The 23,769-nt window shown below is 36.7% G+C and overlaps 1 protein-coding gene across 1 annotated transcript in view; it reads left to right on the top strand.

Moving 5' to 3' along the window:
- The window catches only part of ANKAR (ankyrin and armadillo repeat containing), an 84,473-nt gene that overhangs the window by 44,977 nt on the left and 15,727 nt on the right, over positions 1-23,769 (top strand). The window contains exons 14-18 of the mRNA XM_060152466.1: positions 4,631-4,872; positions 5,044-5,197; positions 5,282-5,443; positions 17,837-17,943; positions 19,622-19,744. Coding sequence (XP_060008449.1) covers positions 4,631-4,872; positions 5,044-5,197; positions 5,282-5,443; positions 17,837-17,943; positions 19,622-19,744 — 788 coding nt within the window. The remainder of the gene's footprint in view (positions 1-4,630; positions 4,873-5,043; positions 5,198-5,281; positions 5,444-17,836; positions 17,944-19,621; positions 19,745-23,769) is intronic.

The raw sequence follows: 23,769 nt of genomic DNA, 5'->3' as shown, positions 1-23,769 counted from the left end.
GATAGAAATTATATCAAGCATCTTTTCCGACCAAATGGTATGAAATTAGGAATCAATTACAGGAAAAAAAATGGGAAAAACACAAAAACACATAGAGACTAAACTACATGTTAATTAAAAAAAAAAAAAACAATGGGTCAATGAAGAAATCAAAGAGGAAATCAGAAAACACCTTAAGAAAAATAAAAGTACAACTTTGTAAAATCTATAGGACTTAGCAAAAGCAGTTCTGAGAGAGAAGTTTAGCAATACAGGCCTATCCCAGGAAATGAGAAAAATCTCAAACAGTCTAACCTTACACCTAAAGGAACTAGAAAAAGAATAACAAACAAAAAAATTAGTAGATGGAGGAAATAATAAAGATCAGAGTGGAAGTAAATGAACTAGAGACAAAAAAAAGATAGAAAAGATCAAGGAAACTAAGAGCTGGTTGTTTGAAAAGATAAACAAAATTGATAAACCTTTAGCCAAACTGATCAAGAAAAAAGAGAGAGGGCCCAAATAAATGAAATTATAAATTAAAAAGGAGAAATTCCAACTGACACCACAGAAATACAAAGGATCATAAGATACTACTACAAACAATTATACACCGACAAATTGGACAACCTAGAACAAATGGATAAACTGAATCAGGAAGAAATAGAAGCAGACTGCTACTAGCAGTGAAACTGAATCATTAATCAAAAAACTCCCAATAAACTAAAGAATTCACAGGGGAATTCTTTTTTTTTTTTTTTTTTTTTTTGCGGTACGCAGGCCTCTCACTGTTGTGGCCTCTCCCGTTGTGGCTCTGGACGTGCAGGCTCAGTGGCCATGGCTCAAGGGCCCAGCCGCTCTGCGGCATGTGGGATCTTCCCAAACCGGGGCACAAACCCGTCTCCCCTGCATCAGCAGGCGGACTCTGAACCACTGTGCCACCAGGGAAGCCCCGTGAATTCTTTTTTTAATAAAAATAATGCTATGAACGTTTGTATACAAGTATTTTTTTAAGGTTTTTTTTTTTAATTAATTTATTTATTTTTGGCTGCATTGGGCCTTCATTTCTGCGCACAGGCTTTCTCTGGTTGCAGAGAGTGGGGACTACTGTTCATTGCAGTGTGCGGGCTTCTCATTGCAGTGGCTTCTCTTGTTGTGGAACATGGGCTCTAGGTGCACAGGCTTCAGTAGTTGCAGCACATGGGCTCAGTAGTTGTGGCTCACAGGCTCTAGAGCGCAGGCTCAGAAGTTGTGGTGCATGGACTTAGTTGCTCCATGGCATGTGGGATCTTCCAAGACCAGGGATCAAACCCGTGTCCCTTGCATTGGCAGGCTGATTCTTATCCACTGTGCCATCAGGGAAGTCCCTTCACAGGTGAATTCTATCAAACATTTGTAGAAGAGTTAATACCCATCCTTTTCAAACTATTCCAAAAAACTGAAGAGAAAGGAACACTTCCAAACTCCTTCTGTGAGGCCACTGTTGCCCAAATGCCAAAACCAAAGAAACTACAAAAAAAAAAAAAAAAAGAGAGAGAAAATTACATGCCAATATCCCTGATGAACATTGATGCAAAAATCCTCAACAAAATATTAGCAAATTAAATTCAACAATACATTAAAAGGATCATACATGATCAAGTGGCATTTATCCCAGGGATGGTTCAATGTCCACAAATTAACCAGTGTGATATACCACATTAACAAACCAAGGATGAAAATTCTATCATCTCAATAGATGCACAAAAAGCTTCTGACAAAATTCAACATCCATTTATAATAAAAACTCTCAACAAAGTGGGTATAGAGGTAATATACCTCAACATAATAAAGGCCATATATGACAAAATCACAGCTAATATCATAGTCAACAGTGAAAAGTTGAAAGCATTTCCTCTAAGATCAGGAATATGACAAGGATGCCCACTCTTGTCACTTATTCAACTAGTAGTGGAAGTTCTAGCCACAGCAATCAGAAAATAAAATAAATAAATAAAGAGACTCTAAATTGGAAAGAGAAAAGTAAGATTGTCACTGTTTGCAGGTGAAATTATACTACTATATATAGAAAACCCGAAAGAGGCCACCAAAAAACTATTAGAACTAATAAATGAATTCAGTAAATTTGCAGGATACAAAATTAATATACAGAAATCCATTGTGTTTCTGTACACTAATAATCTATCAGAAAGAGAAATTAAGAAAACAATACCATTTACAATTCCATCAAAAATAATAAAATACCTAGGAATAAATTTAACCAAGGAGGTGAGAGACCTGTATTCTAAAAACTGTAAGACATTGATGAAAGAAATTGAAGTTGAAACAAATAAATGGAAATATGTACCAAGCTTGTGGACTGAAAGAATTAATGTTGTTAAAATGGCCATACAACCCAGGGTAATCTACAGATTCAATGAAATCCTTAATAAAATATCAATGGCATTTTTCACAGAGCTAGAACAAATGATCCTAAAATTTGTATGGAACCACAACAGACCCAAATAGCCAAAGCAATCTTGAGAAAGAAGAACAGAGCGGGAGGTATCACACTCCCTGATTTCAAACTATACTACAAAGCTATAGTAATCAAAGCAGTATCATGCTGGCACAAAAAGAGCCACATAAATCAATGGCAAAGAAAGAGAGCCCAGAAATAAACCCATGCTTATATGGTCAATTAATCTGTGACAAAGGAGGAACGAATATACAATGGGGAAAAGATAATCTCTTCAATAAATGCTGTTGGGAAAACTGGACAACTTCATGCAAAAGAATCAAACTGGACACTTTCTTACACTGTATACAAAAATAAACTTGAAATGGATTAAAGACTTAAATGTAAGACCTGAAATTTTAAAACTTCTAGAAGAAAACAGGCAGTATGCTCTTTGACATTGATCTTAGCAATATTTTTTGAATATTTCTCCTCAGGCAAGTGAGACAAAACCAAAAATAAACAAATGGGACTAAATCAAACTAAAAAGCTTTGCATAGCAAAGGAAACCATCAACAAAATGAGAAAACAACCTACTGATTGGGATAAAATATTTGCAAACAATATATCTGATAAAAGCTTAATATCCAATATATATAAAGAACTCAAATGACTCAACGTTACAAAAAAAAAAAAAAAAAAAAACCTAACAATCCAATTAAAAAGTGGGCAGGGAACCTGAATAGACATTTTTCCAAAGAAGATATACAGATGGCCAAGAGACATATGAAAAGATGCTCAACATCACTAATCACCAGGGAAATGCAAATCAAAACCACAATGAGATATCATTCACACCTCTTCAAAGGGCTATCATCAAAAAGATAGCAAATAACAAGTGTTGCTGAGGGTGTGGAGAAGAAAGAACCCTCTAGCACTGTTGGTGGGAATGTAAATTGGTGCAGCCACTATGGAGAGCAGTGTGGAGATTTCTCAAAAAATTAAAAATAGAACTACCAAATGATCCAGCAATTCCACTTCTAGATGTTTACCCAAGGAAAACTTATACCCTAATTCAAAAAGATAAAAGCACCCCTATTTTCAGTTAGCATTATTAACAATAGTCAAGATATTGAAGCAACCTAAGTGCCTACTGATAGATGAATGAATAAAGAAGATGTAGTATATATACACAATGGAATATTTACAGCCATAAAAAAGAATGAAATCTTGCCATTTGCAGCAATATGGATGGAACTAGAGGGTATTATGCTAAGTGACATAAGTCAGACAAAGACAAATATCATATTACTTATGTGTGGAATCTAAAAACCAAAACAAATGAACAAACAAAATAAAAACAGACTCATAGATGCAGAGAACAAACTGGTGATTGCCAGAGGCAAAGGGAGTTTGGGGGTTGTGCGAAATAAGTGAAGGGGATTAAGAAGTACAAACTTCCAGTTATAAAATAAGTCACAAGGTTGTAGTATACAGCATAAGGAATATGGCCAGTAATATTGAAATAACATTGTATGGGAATAGATGGTTACTTTTTGAGTTGATCATTTCATAATGTATTTAAATATCAAATAACTATGCTATACACCTGAAACTAACATAATATTGTATGTCAACTATACTTCAATTTAAAAAAGAAGAAAAAGGGGAGAAAAAGAAAATAAATTTACTGCAAATGTATTAAGTTATTCCAATAGTTCCTAGGACTCTTACCATAAGGGAAAAAAATACAAACAGGAAGGAAATGTGCCAAGATTTCTCCTAAGCATTGTTTAAAACAGTGAAAAGTTGGAAACAACACATTATTTTTTAAAATGCAAATGTTTAAGGAAATGTGATACACCCATTAATGGAATATTTAGGAGACACTGATGTTCATAAAGAATGGGAAAAATTTTACGGTAAATTAAAATGCAGGATACTGTGTTTATAGTACCACTATATTAAATATGTAACACTAAAGTTATCTATATTTACATATTATATATATTTATAAAAGTAGTGGATGAGATTAAATGAAATGTTTGTGCTTGGGTGGTGAAAGTCTGGACAGTTTTATTTTTTCTATTTTTCTTTATTTTCTAAACTCTATAAATTTGATTTTCAAATATGGGAAACTAGTGATATATGCTGCATTTTTATGTTCTTACTTTTTAAAAGATTTATTTAACTGGTTCTTGAATTCATTTGAAGATGTGTTGACAGCTGTATCTTCTGTTACAATTGCTGAGGTTGCACGTGACAATAAGGAAGTTCAGGATGCTATGGCTATGGAAGGAGCCATTCCTCCTCTGGTGGCTCTTTTTGTGGGAAAACAACTTGGTGTTCAAGTGAAGGGTGCAATGGCTGTGGAAGCACTGGCAAGTTACAACCCTGCTATACAGAGAGCATTTCTGGAAAAATCACTAAGTAAATATCTTTTAAAACTCCTCAAGGTAGGAATTTTATGATTCTTTTTCATTTTTCTTAGATAAAGCATTCAATATTGAATGTAATTAAGTGAAAAGAAAACTAAAACCAATTCTAGAATAAACATTTTATCAAACATAGATTCCTACGGTATTCAATAAATCCTCATTGACTGAATAGAATACTTTTTTAAATAGGCATTTCAAATAGATGTTAAGGAACAAGGAGCTGTAACACTTTGGGCCTTGGCAGGACAAACACTAAAACAACGAAAGTATATGGCAGAACAGATTGGATACAACTTTATAATAAATATGCTTTTATCACCATCAGCTAAAATGCAGTATGTTGGTAAGTTATTTTCTATGCATAAATCTGTACAATATAGAACCAGACATTGGAGTATCACACATGTTTCTTGCTTATTGTTGCCAGGAGGTGAAGCAGTCATAGCGCTAAGTAAGGACAGCAGGATACACCAAAATCAAATATGTGAAGGGAATGGAATTGCACCACTGGTTCGCTTACTAAAGATTAGTAAAATAGCTGAAGGAACACTTCTGAGTGTCATCAAAGCAGTGGGATCCATCTGTATCGGTTTGTACGTTTATTCTCAGTTTTAAAAATATCAGTAAATACTTCTCTTCTTCTCTATCCCTACTGTTGCAGCCCTTAACGATATTTAATCTGTTATTATAATGTTTTTATTTCTCCAAGACCTTAATGAGTAAAAGTGGTGTAGTTAAGCATATTGTATCAGTCTTGCTCTTGAGTTCTGGTTAGAATGAGAAATGAGGACCATGAGCCTTGGCTATTTTGACTTAAAGGGATCTCCTTTTTTAAGTTAAGAGAAAAATATTTCTTATTTTGAATCTCAGGAACTATATGTTTTTGAAGATATAAAAGTGTTTCTAGTGCTGTGGCACATTTTTCGATTCCAGTCTCTTTCCGTAGTGATTCTTTGTTTACATAGTGGCCACTAGGCCTAGTTGTTCCTTTCTTTGCAGAGGAATTAACCTTTTGGGATATCTGAAAAATGTTGTGGAATTGTTGGTGATTGACTTACCAAAAATAAAAAATCAGGTTCTTTGCTGACCTGTATGAATGTATGGGGACTGATTGAGACTGCTTCCTGTAGGCAAGAGAAAAAAAAAACCTAAAACTTTATTTCTAGTCCATTGTATTTCCAGAAAAAATAAATTAAAAATTCTAGCTGAAGAACATAGGACTTGGTTTCAAAAATTTTTTTTTCCTTTTTTCTTAGAAAAGCTACTTTACTGAAATTCACTAACTGCTTGCAGGCAATCAAGTCAGGCAAGATAATTTTGTTGTTGTTGTTGTTTTAGCCAGAGTCTATGGTATAAATTATTTCTAAAATTCTAGTAAATGATAATACAAAGATAACTGATATACGTGTGTGTTTTCAATTTCTTCTCATTAGTTTACTTCAAAGCTGTCCACATTTGCCATAGACAAGTTCTTGCCATAGACAAGAACTACAGAAAAAAACTCTTGCTTTCAAACTCACCAGCTTAGACTCTTTACACACACATACCCCTTCCTTTTTCTTCTTCATCATGTTTATGTTTTCTTCTATACCCTTGAACATATAGAACATATTTAAAATAGCTGTTTTAACATCCCTGTAACTAGTTCCAGCCTATCTGTTATTTCTGGGTCTCTTGCTATTGGCTGATTTTTTTCTTGATTATGAATCATATTTTCCTGCTTCTTTGCACACCTAGCGCTTTTAAAATGTGAGTGTTTTTAAAAGTGCTATTGAAATACAGTTTACATATAAGAAGATCTTTAAATAAAATAAACAATAGAATAAAATATTAAATACATTATTTAGAGTGTACAGTTTGATGAGTTTTGACATATGTATTCAGCACTGACACCATCAGCACAATCAAGTAAGTGAATATAATCATCACCTCCAAATGTTTCATTGTCCCTTCCTAATTCCTCCCTCTTTGCACCCCATCCCCAGATAACCACTGATCTGGGTTTTTTTTTCTTATGATCTGAGAATAGCTTTATTGTATTTTACATATTAAAACATAAGCTTCTGATTTTTTTCTTTAAAAAATAATCTGCTGATTTGAATTTATGACATGGATCCTAACAGCACAAAATTACTTTTAAAATTTGATATTAAATGATCTTACCACTGATTTTTCTATAACTATGGATTAGTTTGCATTTTCTAGAATTTTATATAAATGGAATTATACATGTGTACTTTTTTCTTGCTTCTTTCACTCAGCATGATTATTTTGACATTCATCCATATTATTGTATCAAATATCAATAAAATACTTCTCTTTCAATGCTGAGTAGTATTCCATTGTATGGTGTGATGGTTAGTTTTATGCCTTATGATATACATACATACATACATATATATCCCATTGGTTCTTTCTTTGGAAAACCCTAATGCTTATGGATATATTATGATTTGTTTACCCATGCACCCATTGAAGGACATTTGGATTGTTTCCTGTTTCTTGCTATATTGTAAATAAAACTGTTACGAACATTTGTGTTCAAGTTTTGGTATAGACACATTTTCATTTCTCGTGGGTAAATATCTAGAAGTAGGATTGCTGGGTCATATGGTAGGTGTCTGTTTTACTTTTAAAGAAACTGCCAGATTGATTTTCAAAGTAGTGTTACCACTTTGCACTTCTACTAGCTGTGTGTGAGTTCCAGTAGCTTCACATCCTCATCAACATTTAGTATGGTAATTTTATTATTGTAGTGGATATGTAGTAAATCTTATTGTGGTTTTAATTAACATTTTCCTAATGACTAATGATGTAGAGCATCGTTTCATGTGTTTATTTGTCATTTGTATATCTTCATTTTTTTTTCAATGTTTCTAACAAAACTTCTAATTTTATTTTATTTTTTTAACATCTTTATTGGAGTATAATTGCTTTACAATGGTGTGTTAGTTTCTGCTTTACAACAGAATGAATCAGTTATATATATACATATGTTCCCATATCTCTTCCCTCTTGCGTCTCCCTCCCTCCCACCCTCCCTATCCCACCCCTCCAGGCGATCACAAAGCACCGAGCTGATCTCCCTGTGCTATGCGGCTGCTTCCCACTAGCTATCTACCTTACGTTTGGTAGTATATATATGTGCATGCCTCTCTCTCGCTTTGTCACAGCTTACCCTTCCCCCTCCCCATATCCTAAAGTCCATTCTCTAGTAGGTCTGTGTCTTTATTCCTGTCTTACCCCTTGGTTTTTCATGACATTTTTTTTTCTTAAATTCCATATATATGTGTTAGCATACGGTATTTGTCTCCCTCTTTCTGACTTATTTCACTCTGTATGACAGACTCTAGGTCTATCCACCTCATTACAAATAGCTCAATTTCATTTCTTTTTATGGCTGAGTAATATTCCATTCTATATATGTGCCACATCTTCTTTATTCATTCATGATGGACACTTAGGTTGTTTCCATCTCCGGGCTAATGTAAATAGAGTTGCAATGAACATTTTGGTACATGACTCTTTTTGTATTATGGTTTTCTCAGGGTATATGCCCAGTAGTGGGATTGCTGGGTCATATGGTAGTTCTATTGGTAGTTTTTTAAGGAACTTCCATACTGTTCTCCACAGTGGCTGTATCAATTTACATTCCCACCAACAGTGCTAGAGGGTTCCTTTTCTCCACACCCTCTCCAGCATTTATTGTTTCTAGATTTTTTGATGATGGCCATTCTGACTGGTGTGAGATGATATCTCATTGTAGTTTTGATTTGCATTTCTCTAATGATTAGTGATGTTGAGCATTCTTTCATGTGTTTGTTGGCAGTCTGTATATCTTCTTTGGAGAAATGTCTATTTAGGTCTTCTGCCCATTTTTGGATTGGGTTGTTTGTTTTTTGTTATTAAGTTGCATGAGCTGCTTATAAATTTTGGAGATTAATCCTTTGTCAGTTGCTTAATTTGCAAATATTTTCTCCCATTCTGGGGGTTGTCTTTTGGTCTTGTTTATGGTTTCCTTTGCTGTGCAAAAGCTTTGAAGTTACATTAGGTCCCATTTGTTTATTTTTGTTTTTATTTCCATTTCTCTAGGAGGTGGGTCAAAAAGGATCTTGCTGTGATTTATGTCATAGAGTGTCCTGCCTATGTTTTCCTCTAAGAGTTTGATAGTTTCTGGCCTTACATTTAGGTCTTTAATCCATTTTGAGCTTATTTTTGTGTATGGTGTTAGGGAGTAATCTAATTTCATACTTTTAGATGTACCTGTCCAGTTTTCCCAGCACCACTTATTGAAGAGGCTGTCCTTTCTGCACTGTACATTCCTGCCTCCTTTATCAAAGATAAGGTGACCATATGTGCGTGGGTTTATCTCTGGGCTTTCTATCCTGTTCCATTGATCTATCTTTCTGTTTTTGTGCCAGTACCATACTGTCTTGATTACTGTAGCTTTGTAGTATAGTCTGAAGTCAGGGAGCCTGATTCCTCCAGCTCCGTTTTTCATTCTCAAGATTGCTTTGGCTATTCGGGGTCTTTTGTGTTTCCATACAAATTGTGACATTTTTTGTTCTAGTTCTGTGAAAAATGCCTGTGGTAGTTTGATAGGGATTGAATTGAATCTGTAGATTGCTTTGGGTAGTAGAGTCATTTTCACAATGTTGATTCTTCCAATCCAAGAACATGATATATCTCTCCATCTGTTGGTATCATCTTTAATTTCTTTCATCAGCATCTTAGAGTTTTCTGCATACAGCTCTTTTGTCTCCCTAGGTAGGTTTATTCCTAGGTATTTTATTCTTTTTGTTGCAGTGGTAAATGGGAGTGTTTCCTTAATTTCTCTTTCAGATTTTTCATCATTAGTGTATAGGAATGCCAGAGATTTCTGTGCATTAATTTTGTAGCCTGCTACTTTACCAAATTCATTGATTAGCTCTAGCAGATTTCTGGTAGCATCTTTAGGATTCTCTATGTATAGTATCATGTCATCTGCAAACAGTGACAGCTTTACTTCTTCCTTTCTGATTTGGATTCCTTTCATTTCCTTTTCTTCTCTGATTGCTGTGGCTAAAACTTCTAAAACTATGTTGAATAAGAGTGGTGAGAGTGGGCAACCTTGTCTTGTTTCTGATCTTAGTGGAAATGCTTTCAGTTTTTCACCATTGAGGATGATGTTGGCTGTGGGTTTGTCTTATATGGCCTTTATTATGTTGAGGAAAGTTCCCTCTATGCCTACTTTCTGGAGGGTTTTTATCATAAATGGGTGTTGAATTTTGTCGAAAGCTTTCTCTGCATCTATTGCGATATTCATATGGTTTTTCTCCTTCAGTTTGTTAATATGGTGTATCACGTTGATTGATTTGCATATATTGAAGAATCCTTGCATTCCTGGAACAAACCCCACTTGATCATGGTGTATGATCCGTTTAATGTGCTGTTGGATTCTGTTTGCTAGTATTTTGTTGAGGATTTTTGCATCTATGTTCATCAGTGATATTGGCCTGTAGTTTTCTTTTTTGTGACATCCTTGTCTGGTTTTGGTGTCAGGGTGATGGTGGCCTTGTAGAATGAGTTTGGGAGTGTTCCTCCCTCTGCTATATTTTGGAAGAGTTTGAGAAGGATAGGTGTTAGCTCTTCTCTAATTGTTTGATAGAATTCTCCTGTGAAGCTATCTGGTCCTGGGCTTTTGTTTGTTGGAAGATTTTTAATCACAGTTTCAATTTCAGTGCTTGTGATTGGTCTGTTCATATTTTCTATTTCTTCCTGATTCAGTCTTGGCAGGTTGTGCATTTCTAAGAATTTGTCCATTTCTTCCAGGTTGTCCTTTTTATTGGCATGGAGTTGCTTGTAGTAGTCTCTTAGGATGCTTTGTATTTCTGCAGTGTCTGTTATAACTTCTCCTTTTTCATGTCTATTTTTATTGATTTGAGTCCTCTCCCTCTTTTTCTTGATGAGTCTCACTAATGGTTTATCAATTTTGTTTATCTTCTCAAAGAACCGGCTTTTAGTTTTATTGATCTTTGCTATCATTTCCTTCATTTCTTTTTCATTTATTTCTGATCTGATTTTTATGATTTCTTTCCTTCTGCTAACTTTGGGTTTTCTTTGTTCTTCTTTCTCTAATTGCTTTAGGTGCAAGGTTAGGTTGTTTATTCGAGATGTTTCCTGTTTCTTAAGGTAGGATTGTATTGCTATAAACTTCCCTCTTAGAACTGCTTTTACTGCATCCCATAGATTTTCGATTGTCGTGTCTCCATTGTCATTTGTTTCTAGGTATTTTTTAATTTCCTCTTTGATTTCTTCAGTGATCACTTCGTTATTAAGTAGTGCATTGTTTAGCCTCCATGTGTTTGTATTTTTTTACAGATCTTTTCCTGTAATTGATATCTAGTCTCATAGCATTGTGGTCGGAAAAGATACTTGATACAATTTCGATTTTCTTAAATTTACCAAGGCTTGATTTGTGACCCAAGATATGATCTATCCTGGAGAATGTTCCATGAACACTAGAGAAAAATGTGTATTCTGTTGTTTTTCGATGGAATGTCCTATAAATATCAATTAAGTCCATCTTGTTTAATGTATCATGTAAAGCTTGTGTTTCCTTATTTATTTTCATTTTGGATGATCTGTCCATTGGTGAAAGTGGGGTGTTAAAGTCCCCTATGAATGTGTTACTGTCGATTTCCCCTTTTATGGCTGTTACTATTTGCCTTATGTATTGAGGTGCTCCTATGTTGGGTGCATAAATATTTACAATTGTTTTATCTTCTTCTTGGATCAATCCCTTGATCATTATGTAGTGTCCTTCTTTGTCTCTTCTAATAGTCTTTATTTTAAAGTCTATTTTGTCTGATATGAGAATTGCTACTCCAGCTTTCTTTTGGTTTCCACTTGCATGAAATATCTTTTTCCATTCCTTACTTTCAGTCTGTATGTGTCTCTAGGTCTGAAGTGGGTCTCTTGTAGACAGCAAATATATGGGTCTTGTTTTGGTATCCATTCAGCCAATCTGTGTCTTTTGGTGGGAGCATTTAGTCCATTTACATTTAAGGTAATTATCGATATGTATGTTCCTATTACCATTTTCTTAATTGTTTTGGGTTCGTTATTGTAGGTTTTTTCCTTCTCTTGTGTTTCTTGCCTAGAGAAGTTCCTTTAGCAGTTGCTGTAGAGCTGGTTTGGTAGTGCTGAACTCTCTCAGCTTTTGCTTGTCTGTAAAGGTTTTAATTTCTCCATCAAATCTGAATGAGATCCTTGCTGGGTAGAGTAATCTTGGTTGCAGGTTTTTCTCCTTCATCACTTTCAATATGTCCTGCCACTCCCTTCTGGCTTGCAGAGTTTCTGCTGAAAGATCAGCTGTTAACCTTATGGGGATTCCCTTGTGTGTTATTTGTTGTTTTTCCCTTGCTGCTTTTAATATGTTTTCTTTGTATTTAATTTTTGACAGTTTGATTAATACGTGTCTTGGCATATTTCTCCTTGGATTTATCCTGTATGGGACACTCTGTGCTTCCTGGACTTGATTACCTATTTCCTTTCCCATGTTAGGGAAGTTTTCAACTATAATCTCTTCAACTATTTTCTCAGTCCCTTTCTTTTTCTCTTCTTCTTCTGGAACCCCTATAATTCGAATGTTGGTGCGTTTAATGTTGTCCCAGAGGTCTCTGAGACTGTCCTCAGTTCTTTTCATTCTTTTTTCTTTATTCTGCTCTGCAGTAGTTATTTCCACTATTTTATCTTCCAGGTCACTTATCCATTCTTCTGCCTCAGTTGCTCTGGTATTGATCCCATCTAGAGTCTTTTTAATTTCATTTATTGTGTTGTTCATCGTTGTTTGTTTCATCTTTAGTTCTTCTAGGTCCTTGTTAAATGTTTCTTGCATTTTGTCTACTCTATTTCCAAGATTTTGGATCATCTTTACTATCATTATTCTGAATTCTTTTTCTGGTAGATTGCCTATTTCCTCTTCATTTGTTAGGTCTGGTGGGTTTTTTATCTTGCTCCTTCATCTGCTGTGTGTTTTTCTGTCTTCTCATTTTGCTTATCTTACTGTGCTTGGGGTCTCCTTTTTGCAGGCTGCAGGTTCATAGTTCCCGTTGTTTTTGGTGGCTGTCCCCAGTGGCTAAGGTTGGTTCAGTGGGTTGTGTAGGCTTCCTGGTGAAGGGGACTAGTGCCTGTGTTCTGGTGGATGAGGCTGGATCTTGTCTTTCTGGTGGGCAGGTCCATATCTGGTGGTGTGTTTTGAGGTGTCTGTGGACTTATTATGATTTTAGGCAGCCTCGCTACTAATGGGTTGGGTTGTGTTCCTGTCTTGCTAGTTGTTTGGCATAGGATGTCCAGCACTGTAGCTTGCTGGTCGTTGAGTGAAGCTGGGTGCTGGTGTTGAGATGGAGATCTCTGCCATTTGATATTATGTGGAGCTGGGAGGTCTCTTGTGGACCAGTGTCCTAAAGTTGGCTCTCCCACCTCAGAGGCACAGCACTGACTCCTGGCTGCAGCACCAAGAGCCTTTCATCCACACGGCTCAGAATAAAAGGGAGAAAAAATAGAAAGAAAGAATTAGTAGAAGTATAAAGAAAGAAAGGAGGGAGGGAAGGAGGGAGGGAGGGAGGAAGGAAGGAAGGAAGGAGGGAAGGAAGGAAAAAAGAAAGAAGATAAAATAAAATAAATTAAGATAAAATATAATAAAGTTATTAAAATAAGAAAATAATTATTAAGAGAAAGAAAAAAAAAAACAATGGATGGATATCGAGCCCTAGGACAAATTGTGGAAGCAAAGCTATACAGACAAAATCTCACATAGAATCATACACATACACACTCACAAAAAGAGGAAAAGGGGAAAATATCATAAATCTTGCTCTCAAAGTCCACCTCCTCAATTTGTGATGATTTGTTGTCTAAAGGAGGGAAGAAAGGAAAGAAAGAACGAAGATAAAGTAAAATAAAATAAAGTTATTAAAATAAAAAGTAATTATTAAGAAAAAAAAACGGACAGATAGAACCCTCGGACAAATGGTGGAAGCAAAGCTATACAGACAAAATCTCACACAGAAGCATACACATAAACACTCACAAAAAGAGGAAAAGGGGAAAAAATAATAAATCTTGCTCTCAAAGTCCACCTCCTTAATTTGGGATGATTCGTTGTCTATTCATGTATTCCACAGATGCAGGGTACATCAAATTGATTGTGGAGCTTTAATGTGCTGTTTCTGAGGCTGCTGGGAGAGATTTCCCTTTCTCTTCTTTGTTCTCACAGCTCCAAGGGGCTCAGCTTTGGATTTGGCCCTGCCTCTGCGTGTAGGTCACCGGAGGGCGTCTGTTCTTCACTCAGACAGGATGGGGTTAAAGGAGCAGCTGATTCGGGGGCTCTGGCTCACTCAGGCTGGGGGGGGAGGGGCACGGAGTGCGGGGCGGGCCTGCAGCGGCAGAGGCTGGCGTTGCACCAGCCTGAGGCACGCCGTGCGTTCCCCCCGGGGGAGTTGTCCCTGGATCCCGGGACCCTGGCAGTGGCGGGCTGCACAGGCTCTCCGGAAAGGGGGTGTGGATAGTGACCTGTGCTCACACATAGGCTTCTAGGTGGCGGCAGCAGCAGCCTTAGCGTCTCCCGCCCGTCTCTGGGGTCTGCGCTTTTAGCCGCGGCTTGCGCCCATCTCTGGAGCTCCTTTAAGCAGCGCTCTTAATCCCCTCTCCTCGCGCACCAGGAAACAAAGAGTGAAGGAAAAGTCTCTTGCCTCTTCGGCAGGTCCAGACTTTTCCCCGGACTCCCTCCCGGTTAGCCGTGGCGCTGTGTTCATGCCGTCAACCCCAGTACTCTCCGTGCGCTCCGACCGAAGCCCGAGCCTGAGCTTGCAGCCCCGCCCGGCCCAGCGGGTGAGCAGACAAGCCTCTCGGGCTGGTGAGTGCCGGTCGGCCCTGACTCTCTGTGCGGGAATCTCTCTGCTTTGCCCCCTGCACTCCTGTTGCTGTGCTCTCCTCCGCGGCTCTGAAGCTTTCCCCCTCTGCCACCCGCAGTCTCCGCCCGCGAAGGGGCTTCCTAGTGTGTGGAAACCTTTTCTCCTTCACGGCTCCCTGCCACTGGTGCAAGTCCCGTCCCTATCTTTTTGTCTCTGTTTATTCTTTTTTCTTTTGCCCTACCCAGGTACGTGGGGGGTTTCTTGCCTTTTGGGAGGTCTGAGGTCTTCTGCCAGCATTCAGTAGGTGTTCTGTAGGAGCTGTTCCACGTGTAGATGTATTTCTGGTGTATCTGTGGGGAGGAAGGTGATCTCCGCGTCTTACTGTTCCGCCATCTTCCCGGAAGCCCTGTATATCTTCTTTGCTAAAGTATCTGTTCAAATATTTTGCCCATTTTATACATTGTGTTGTCTTGAGTTGTAAGCCTTCTTTATAAATTCTAGATACAGCTCTTTTCTTGTTGTTGTTAAATGTATGTTTTGCATAAATTTTCTTCGAGTCTGTGGTATTTTTCCATTTTTGTAACAGAGTCTTTTGAAGAGGTGAAGTTTTAAATTTTGATGAAGTCCAATTCATTGATTTAAAAATTATTCAGTTTGTAGGTTTTGTGTCCTCTTTAAGAACTCTCTGCTAAACCCAAGATCATAAAGTTTTTCTGTTTTCCTCTATATTTTGATGCATGATACATTTTGAGTTGGCTGAGATTCATTTTCTCACATATGGCTGCCCAACTGCTTCAGCATCATTTATTGAAAAGATTATCTTTTCCTCCATTGAATTAGCTAGGCACTTTTGTCAAAAATCAATTGACTAGATATTTGTGGGTCTATTTCTTGACTTTTTATTCAGTTCTATTTAACTATTTGTCCATCTTTATGTTATACTCACTGTCTTAATTACTGTAGGCTTACTGTAAATCTTGAAAGCAGATAGCATTAAGTCCTTTGACCTTGCTGTTTTTCAAAGCTGTTTTGGCTGTTTCAGTTCCCTTGTATTGCCATATAATTTAAAAGATTAACCTGCCAATTTCTAAAAAAGATCCTTCTGTTATTTTGATGGGAATTGCATGGAATCTATAAGTAAAGTTGGGGAGAACATGCATCCCATTAATATCACGTTTTGTAATCCATAAACACGGTATATTTCTCCATTTATTGGGCCTTCTTTAATATCTCCCAGCAATGTTTTATAGTTGCCAATGTACAACTCTTGCACATTTTTCGCCAGTTTTACCTTAGGTATTTCATATTTTAAAATCATGCATAAGAAATTTTGATTGACTGCTGGGCATTGTGAGTTTTAAATGGATATATGCTGGATCTTATTGTTTTCCTTTACAGAGAGTTAGGCTTTATTCTGGCATGCAGTTATTTTACTTGGGATCAGAACCTTTTGCACCTAGCTTTTAACCTTTCCTAGGACAAGTCTAGAGCAGCCTTTACGTTGGAACTAACTTAACTCTGTGCTTTTGGGATGATTCCTTTCAGAGGACTCCATCTCTTTGTATAGTCCCGTGTATTATGAGGTATCTACACTCCGGCCAGTAGGAACACAAACCATCCCTAGACAAGTGTGAGCTCTGAGAATTGTTCAGCCTACTGCTTGTAGTGATTCTTTTCCCAACTTAATTTTTGAGTTCCATTCCATTATTAACGTGTGAAGTTTCAGTCAGAGCTTTGAGGGTGTTCATCTTATAACATTACCATCATCATTATAATCATCATTATTAAAAATAGTAATTTTTTTGAAACCAACCTCCAGCATCTTCACCCCTTGAAATCTCCCTACCTACTCCTTTTCCACCTACTCTGAAGTGAGCAATACCTCTTCTGTGCTTCAAGTGTAGTTTTCTAACCTCTGTCAAAGCACTTATTGCATGGTATTGAAATCATATATTTAAATAGTTGCTCACCCTATAAAATATAAACTCCTTGAGGGTAGAGATTCTAAGTCCTTTTTTTAGCCCTACCTCCTACCTCAGTGCCTGGTGTACCAGGCATTCAATACCTGTCGGTTGAATGAAGATTATTCATGTAATTAGTGTTTGTGTACATCCCCTGGTGGCCAGTGTGGGGGGAGTAGGGGACAAGGAAACCAAAGTATTCTTTGCTCCTTCTATAATATTTCCCTTAGTCCCTTCAAACTTCCCCAGGTCATAATAAGTAGGTGGTTTCTCTTTATTGTTCATAAAGGAGCCCAATCTTGTATTTATATTTAAGTATGTAAACCCACTGCATATGTGTTGTGACATTTATTGGCAAAAGAACAAAATTTAAATTGTTTGTGCATGTCCACTAGAAAGAGATGATCTGAGTTTCTTCATTGAGATTAGACCTGCAATTTAAAGTAGTATGTTTAAAAGGAAAAGTAAGATTATCTTTTTAGTATGTGTATTTAAGGAATCCAGAAATTTAACCAGGTGATTACTCGAGTTATTTTTATAAAAAAAACTTTTTATGGGCTCCCCTGGTGGCGCAGTGGTTGAGAGTCCGCCTGCTGATGCAGGGGACACGGGTTCGTGCCCCGGTCCGGGAAGATCCCACATGCTGCGGAGCGGCTGGGCCCGTGAGCCATGGCCACTGAGCCTGTGCGTCCAGGGCCTGTACTCTGCAACGGGAGAGGCCACAGCAGTGAGAGGCCCGCGTACTGCAAAAAACAAAACAAAACAAAAAACTTTTTATGGAAAACAGTAGCAACTATAAGCTAAAGTACCTTGTACATAATAATTTTTTAATAAATGATAGCTATTACATTATTATTCCCTGATAGTCCAGCACTTCTAATTTCTTTGTTCTGTGACTATTAGAAAACCATCTACACTTCTAACAGTAATATTTTCCGTGTTTATCCACTTTGCCTTTTAAAAAATTAATTAAGGAAAAATAGTGTCAATATAGCATTTCTTTTTGTAATTTACCAACCATATTACACTAGGACACATTATCAACCAAATATGTTGAGCTATGTTTGACTTTACCATTTTCAAGATGGAAAAAATATTATCTCATGGAGTTGTGGATTCTTACAGGTGTCGCCCATACAAGCAATCCCATTAGTCAACAGTTTCTTGTAGAAGAAAAGGCCTTTCCAGTACTTATCCAACTACTGAGAAATCACCCTTCTCCTAACATTAAGGTATATATAAGATTTTTTTGTGTGATATAGTAAAAATTAACATAAATGACTTTTTAAGAATAATTTGTATCTTTAGGCAAGCTCACAAGTATAATAAAAATATTTAACCTTTTAAACAAAATCTTAGAAGTTTAAACAAAAAAGTTGCTACAAAGATAGTAGCAAAGATACCACTAAATTTTATTAAAATATGGTTTCTTCAAATATAATAAGAAAGTCTCATGTCTTTACTCATCAAAGAAGTTTTATTCCTCAGATATTTGATTATCCATAGAATTTCTTCCCTACTTCCTCAGATAATGGTTGCTAAAACTGGGTGGGGATAATGAGGATGTGTGATTTATGTAGCAAAATTTCTCAAATATAAGTGAATCCTGTCAGTACCACACCATCAATACAGCCCTGCCGTCTACAAAGCAGTCTGTGTTGTCTGGCAGCAATAGTTATCTCAAGGGTGGACACTGCTAGGTATTAGTATGAGTTGTTGAGGAGTCATTCACTCTTCCATTTACTTCTAGTAAAATGCCTTTAATAAAACGACATTCACATCTATTCAAATCCTTTACTAAGGTTTTAGAAATTCAGGACGTCTATACTTGGCCAGACAGAAATTATAAAGACAAACAAGAAATATATTTTCTCTTCAAAATTTGGTATGTGTTTTGCTGGAAATGAGAAAATAAAAATAATATAGGAGTAAAATATATAAGTAAACATAGCATTGTTTCTTTTAAGGAATGTGTTTATTATCAGAAAAGATGTCATAAGTTATCTGGCTTTTCTTGCTGTGAAAGAGATTATTTCATTACAGGAGTTGATTGGGGAAACAAAAAGAAGAGGCATATGCTAGCAATTTTTTGGCTTGAATTATACATAAAAACTGCAACGACTTTTAAAGTACAAATAAATTTCACAAGATGAAGGAAAATGCCACATAAAAATACATTTTTATTTTAAAATGTGCATTTTCATGGCCAGTTTACTTCAACTGCATCTATCTGTATTTCAGTATACATTTTCACTGAGTTCTTAAACTTGTTAAAACAAAACATAAATACATTTTAATACTTTTCCTCAAGTAAGATTCTATAGTAATTTTGCAATAATAATCATGCTTTTCAAGTTCACACTTTTCATAGAAATGCATGGTGTAGTGCTTTAAAAATTTGTCTACTGAGCCCAATAATAAACAAGGTTCATTAGCAACCTCCTTAAATGACTCCAGAGCTAGAAGAGGAAAACTTCCTCAGGTCTACCTGCCAGTGTTTTGCTTCAATTAATTCAATGGTCAGTAGCTAACAAGCAGTTCAGAACAGCTTTATAATTCATGCTAGGAAATTAAAAAAACCTTTTTTTAGATGTAGAAGGAATGCAACTATGCACTTAAGAGAAACTTCTTCACATGTCCTGCAGGCCCTTGTTGCCTCCCGCTATGCCCTCAAATGAAGCTTTGTGATTGTGCAGCACACAGACGGATATTTTCTCAGCTGTTAAAAATTATAAGGGACATTTCTCCAGAAGTTGTAAATGCCACTCTCTAAATACTAGTCAGAGAGATGGAATTAATGGATTTTATGGTATCTTTGAATTGGTATATCCTATATAAATATTTGTATAATGAAATATGTCATTTGATAAACCATGAGTGAAAAATAATTTTTGAAAATCACATTTTTAGGTTGAAGTGGCATTTTCCTTGGCATGCATTGTCCTAAGAAATGATCAGTTACAGAATGAATTACAAGAAAATGAAGGATTTAATTATGCTGATGTCCTTTATCTTCTTCACTCACAAGATAAGGTAATAACTATACAAAATATTAGAGCTCATTTAGAAGAAAATGATTTTTAGACTACATCCTCAAAATTTCATCAAGTTTTTTTCATGGCAATATTCAAATGTATTATTTAAGAAATGTAAAATCTCTTTGGTGGGTTGTTAGTTTGTAATGATGGAATAATATTGTCCCATATTTTTCATAGTTGTCATATTTCATCTTGAAATAAAACAATTTTTTTTAATGTGCAGAGTCTCATTTTTTTAATATCTTTATTGGAGTATAATTGATTTACAATGTTGTATTAGTTTCTGCTGTATAACAAAATGAATCAGCTATATGTACATATATCCCCTCCCTCTTGTGTCTCCCTCCCACCCTCCCTATCCCACCCCTCTAGGTGGTCACAGAGCACCGAGCTGAGCTCCCTGTGCTATGCAGCTGCTTCCCATTAGCTATCTATTTTACATTTGGTGGTGTATATATGTCAATGCTACTCTCTCACTTTGTCCCAGCTTATCCTTCCCCCTCCCTGTGTCCTCAAGTCCATTCTCTACGACTGCATCTTTATTGCTATCCTGCCCCTACGTTCATCAGAACCACTTTTTTTTTTTTAGATTCCATATATATGTGTTAGCTTACAGTATTTGTTTTTCTCTTTCTGACATACTTCACTCTGTATGACAGACTCTAGATCCATCCACCTCACTACAAATAACTCAATTTCGTTTCTTTTTATGGCTGAGTAATATTCCATTGTATATATGTGCCACATCTTCTTTATCCATTCATCTGTTGATGGACACTTAGGTTGCTTCCATGTCCTGGCTATTATAAAGAGAGCTGCAGTGAATATTGTGGTACATGACTCTTTTTGAATTATGGTTTTCTCAAGGTATATGCCCAGTAGTGGGATTGCTGGGTCATATGGTAGTTCTATTTTTAGTTTTTTAAGGAACCTCCATACTGTTCTCCATAGTGGCTGTATCAGTTTACATTCCCACCAACAGTGCAAGAGGGTTCCCTTTTCTCCACACCCTCTCCAGCATTTGTTGTTTATAGATTTTTTGATGATGGCCATTCTGACCTGTGTGAGGTGATACTTCATTGTAGTTTTGATTTGCTTTTCTCTAATGATTAGTGATGTTGAGCATCCTTTCATGTGTTTGTTGGCAATCTGTATGTCTTCTTTGGAGAAATGTCTATTTAGGTCTTCTGCCCAGTTTTGAATTGGGTTGTTTGTTATTTTGATATTGAGCTGCATGAGCTGCTTGTATATTTTGCAGATTAATCCTTTGTCAGTTGCTTCACCTGCAAATATTTTCTCCCATTCTGAAATGTAGCAATTTTAATGCTTGGTGAAGAGACAAAAAACAAATGTTTTTGGATGCATCAAACTTTAGCCTAATTTTATGACCTTTCAAAACTCAGTCATCCACTTCTTACCCAGTATTCTAGAGTGTTGGTTCTCAAACTATTTGTAATAAAGGAATAGCCTTTTATGCAGCAATCTGTTATGGGGAAATAATTTTAAAGCAACCAAATGTATGTATGTATTTATTTATGGCTGCGTTGGTTCTTCGTTGTTGTGCGCGAGCTTTCTCTAGTTGCGGTGAGCGGGGGACACTCTTTGGGGGGGCCTCTCATTACGGTGGTTTCTCTTTGTTGCAGAGCACGGGCTCTGGGCATGTGGGCCTCAGAAGTTGTGGCATGTGGGCTCTAGAGCGCAGGCTCAGCAGTTGTGGCACATGGGCTTAGTTGCTCCGCAGCATGTGGGATCTTCCCGGACCAGGGCTTGAACCCGTGTTCCCTGCATTGGCAGGCGGACTCCTAACCACTGCGCCACCAGGGAAGTCCCTAAAGCAACCAAATTTTAAATTTTGAAATAATTTTAGACTTTCCATAAATTTGCAAAAATAGTACAGAGTGTTCTGGCTATCCTTCATATAGCTTTCCTGGATGTCAACCAGGAAATTAACATCGATACAATAGTATTAGCTTATCTGCAGACTTCATTTTAAATTTTGCCAGTTTCTCACCAATGTCCTTTTCCTATTCCAGAATTCAATCCAGGATCCCACATTGCATCTAATTATCATGTCTCTTTAGTCTCCTTTAATCTGTGACACTCAGTCCTTTGTCTTTCATGATTTTCTGTCTTTCATGATTGTGATATTTTTGATGAGTCCAGGCCAGTTATTTCGTAGAATGTCCCTCAATTTATCTGATGTTTCTCACAGTTAAACTGAGGTTATGCATTTTGGCAAGAATACCGTAGTCTTCACTCACTTTCCCCGTGCATCATTTCAGGGGGTACACGTTGATATACCTTATAACTGGCAATGTTAACTTTGGGTGCCTGATTAAAGTGGTGTCTGGCATATTTCTCCACTGTAAAGTTATTGTTCTTTCCTTTGTAATTAACAAGTATCTTTTTTTTTAACAACTTTATTGAGGTATAATTGCTTTACAATGGTGTGTTAGTTTCTGCTTTATAACAAAGTGAATCAGTTATACATATACATATGTTCCCATATCTCTTCCCTCTTGCGTCTCCCTCCCTCCCACCCTCCCTATCCCACGCCTCCAGGCGGTCACAAAGCACCGAGCTGATCTCCGTGTGCTATGCGGCTGCTTCCCACTAGCTATCTACTTTACGTTTGTTAGTGTATATATGTCCATGCCTCTCTCTCGCCCTGTCACAGCTCACCCTTCCCCCTCCCCATATCCTCAAGTCCGTTCTCCAGTAGGTCTGTGTCTTTATTCCTGTCTTACGCCTAGGTTCTTCATGACATTTTTTTTTTCTTAAATTCCATATATATGTGTTAGCATACGGTATTTGTCTTTCTCTTTCTGACTTACTTCACTCTAATTAACAAGTATCTTGAGGTGAGACGCTTTGAGACTATGGAAATATTCTGTTTTGCATCGTACTTTTGCTCACCAATTTTAGGATCCACTGATGTAATAATAATTACTCTGGCATCTGCCTAATGGCGATTATAAAAAAGAATTCCCTTCTTTATTAATTTATTAATTGGTATTTAACTCTAAGGAAGAGCTGTTTCTTTTAAATATCTATTCTCAGTTTCTATAATCCTGTTGTCAAAGATTTTTGTGGACTAACACTGGTCCATGGGCCACACTAGCCCTAGAGAAATAGAGAAACTGCCAAACTTTTGTTATCTACAGTGCATTTAGCAATAAGGGGAGAAAATTGCCAGCTATGTCTCTCTCAGTTCTGGGAGATTTTGAGGAAGGAATAAGGATTGTAAGGGGGAGAAATGAAGTCATTGCATTAATTTTTTTAAATACAGAATTTTACTCTAGTGCGGTACACAAAAAGATGGAGAAGTGCTGCTGTAATATGGGCAAAAATAGGATGAGATTCATGTCTGACTGACTTTCTAAACTACATTTCTTCCTTCTCCACTCTGTTCCTTCCACACTTTACTCTCATTACCCTATTCCTCAGGGACACCCATCTTCTCCCTTTCCTTCTACTGCCGGTTCCACTCTCAATCATTCTACTTTTCCTCCAAGATTGTTACCACCTGCTTCACTGTCTGGACACTATTCCTTTGTACCTAATACTTTTCTTCTTGCCTGTGACCAGGTGACTATTTTGTAAGTACGTATTTTTTTTGTTAACTTTTGAGTTTTATTTTATTTATTTTTTTATACAGCAGGTTCTTATTAGTCATCAGTTTTATACACATCAGTGTATACATGTCAATCCCAATCGCCCAATTCAGCACACCACCATCCGCAACTCCCCGCGGCTTTCCCCCCTTGGTATCCATACGTTTGTTCTCAACACCTGTGTCTCAACTTCTGTCCTGCAAACCGGTTCATCGGTACCATTTTTCTAGGTTCCACATACATGTTAATATACGATATTTGTTTTTCTCTTTCTGACTTACTTCACTCTGTATGACAGTCTCTAGATCCATCCATGTCTCAACAAATGACCCAATTTCGTTCCTTTTTATGGCTGAGTAATATTCCATTGTATATATGTACCACATCTTCTTTATCCATTCATCTG

The sequence above is a fragment of the Lagenorhynchus albirostris genome, chromosome 6 (assembly GCF_949774975.1).
Source record: "Lagenorhynchus albirostris chromosome 6, mLagAlb1.1, whole genome shotgun sequence".
NCBI classification, from domain to species: Eukaryota; Metazoa; Chordata; class Mammalia; order Artiodactyla; family Delphinidae; genus Lagenorhynchus; species Lagenorhynchus albirostris.
Note: the sequence above shows the minus strand (reverse complement) of the source record. Positions and strands in the feature narration are given on the sequence as shown.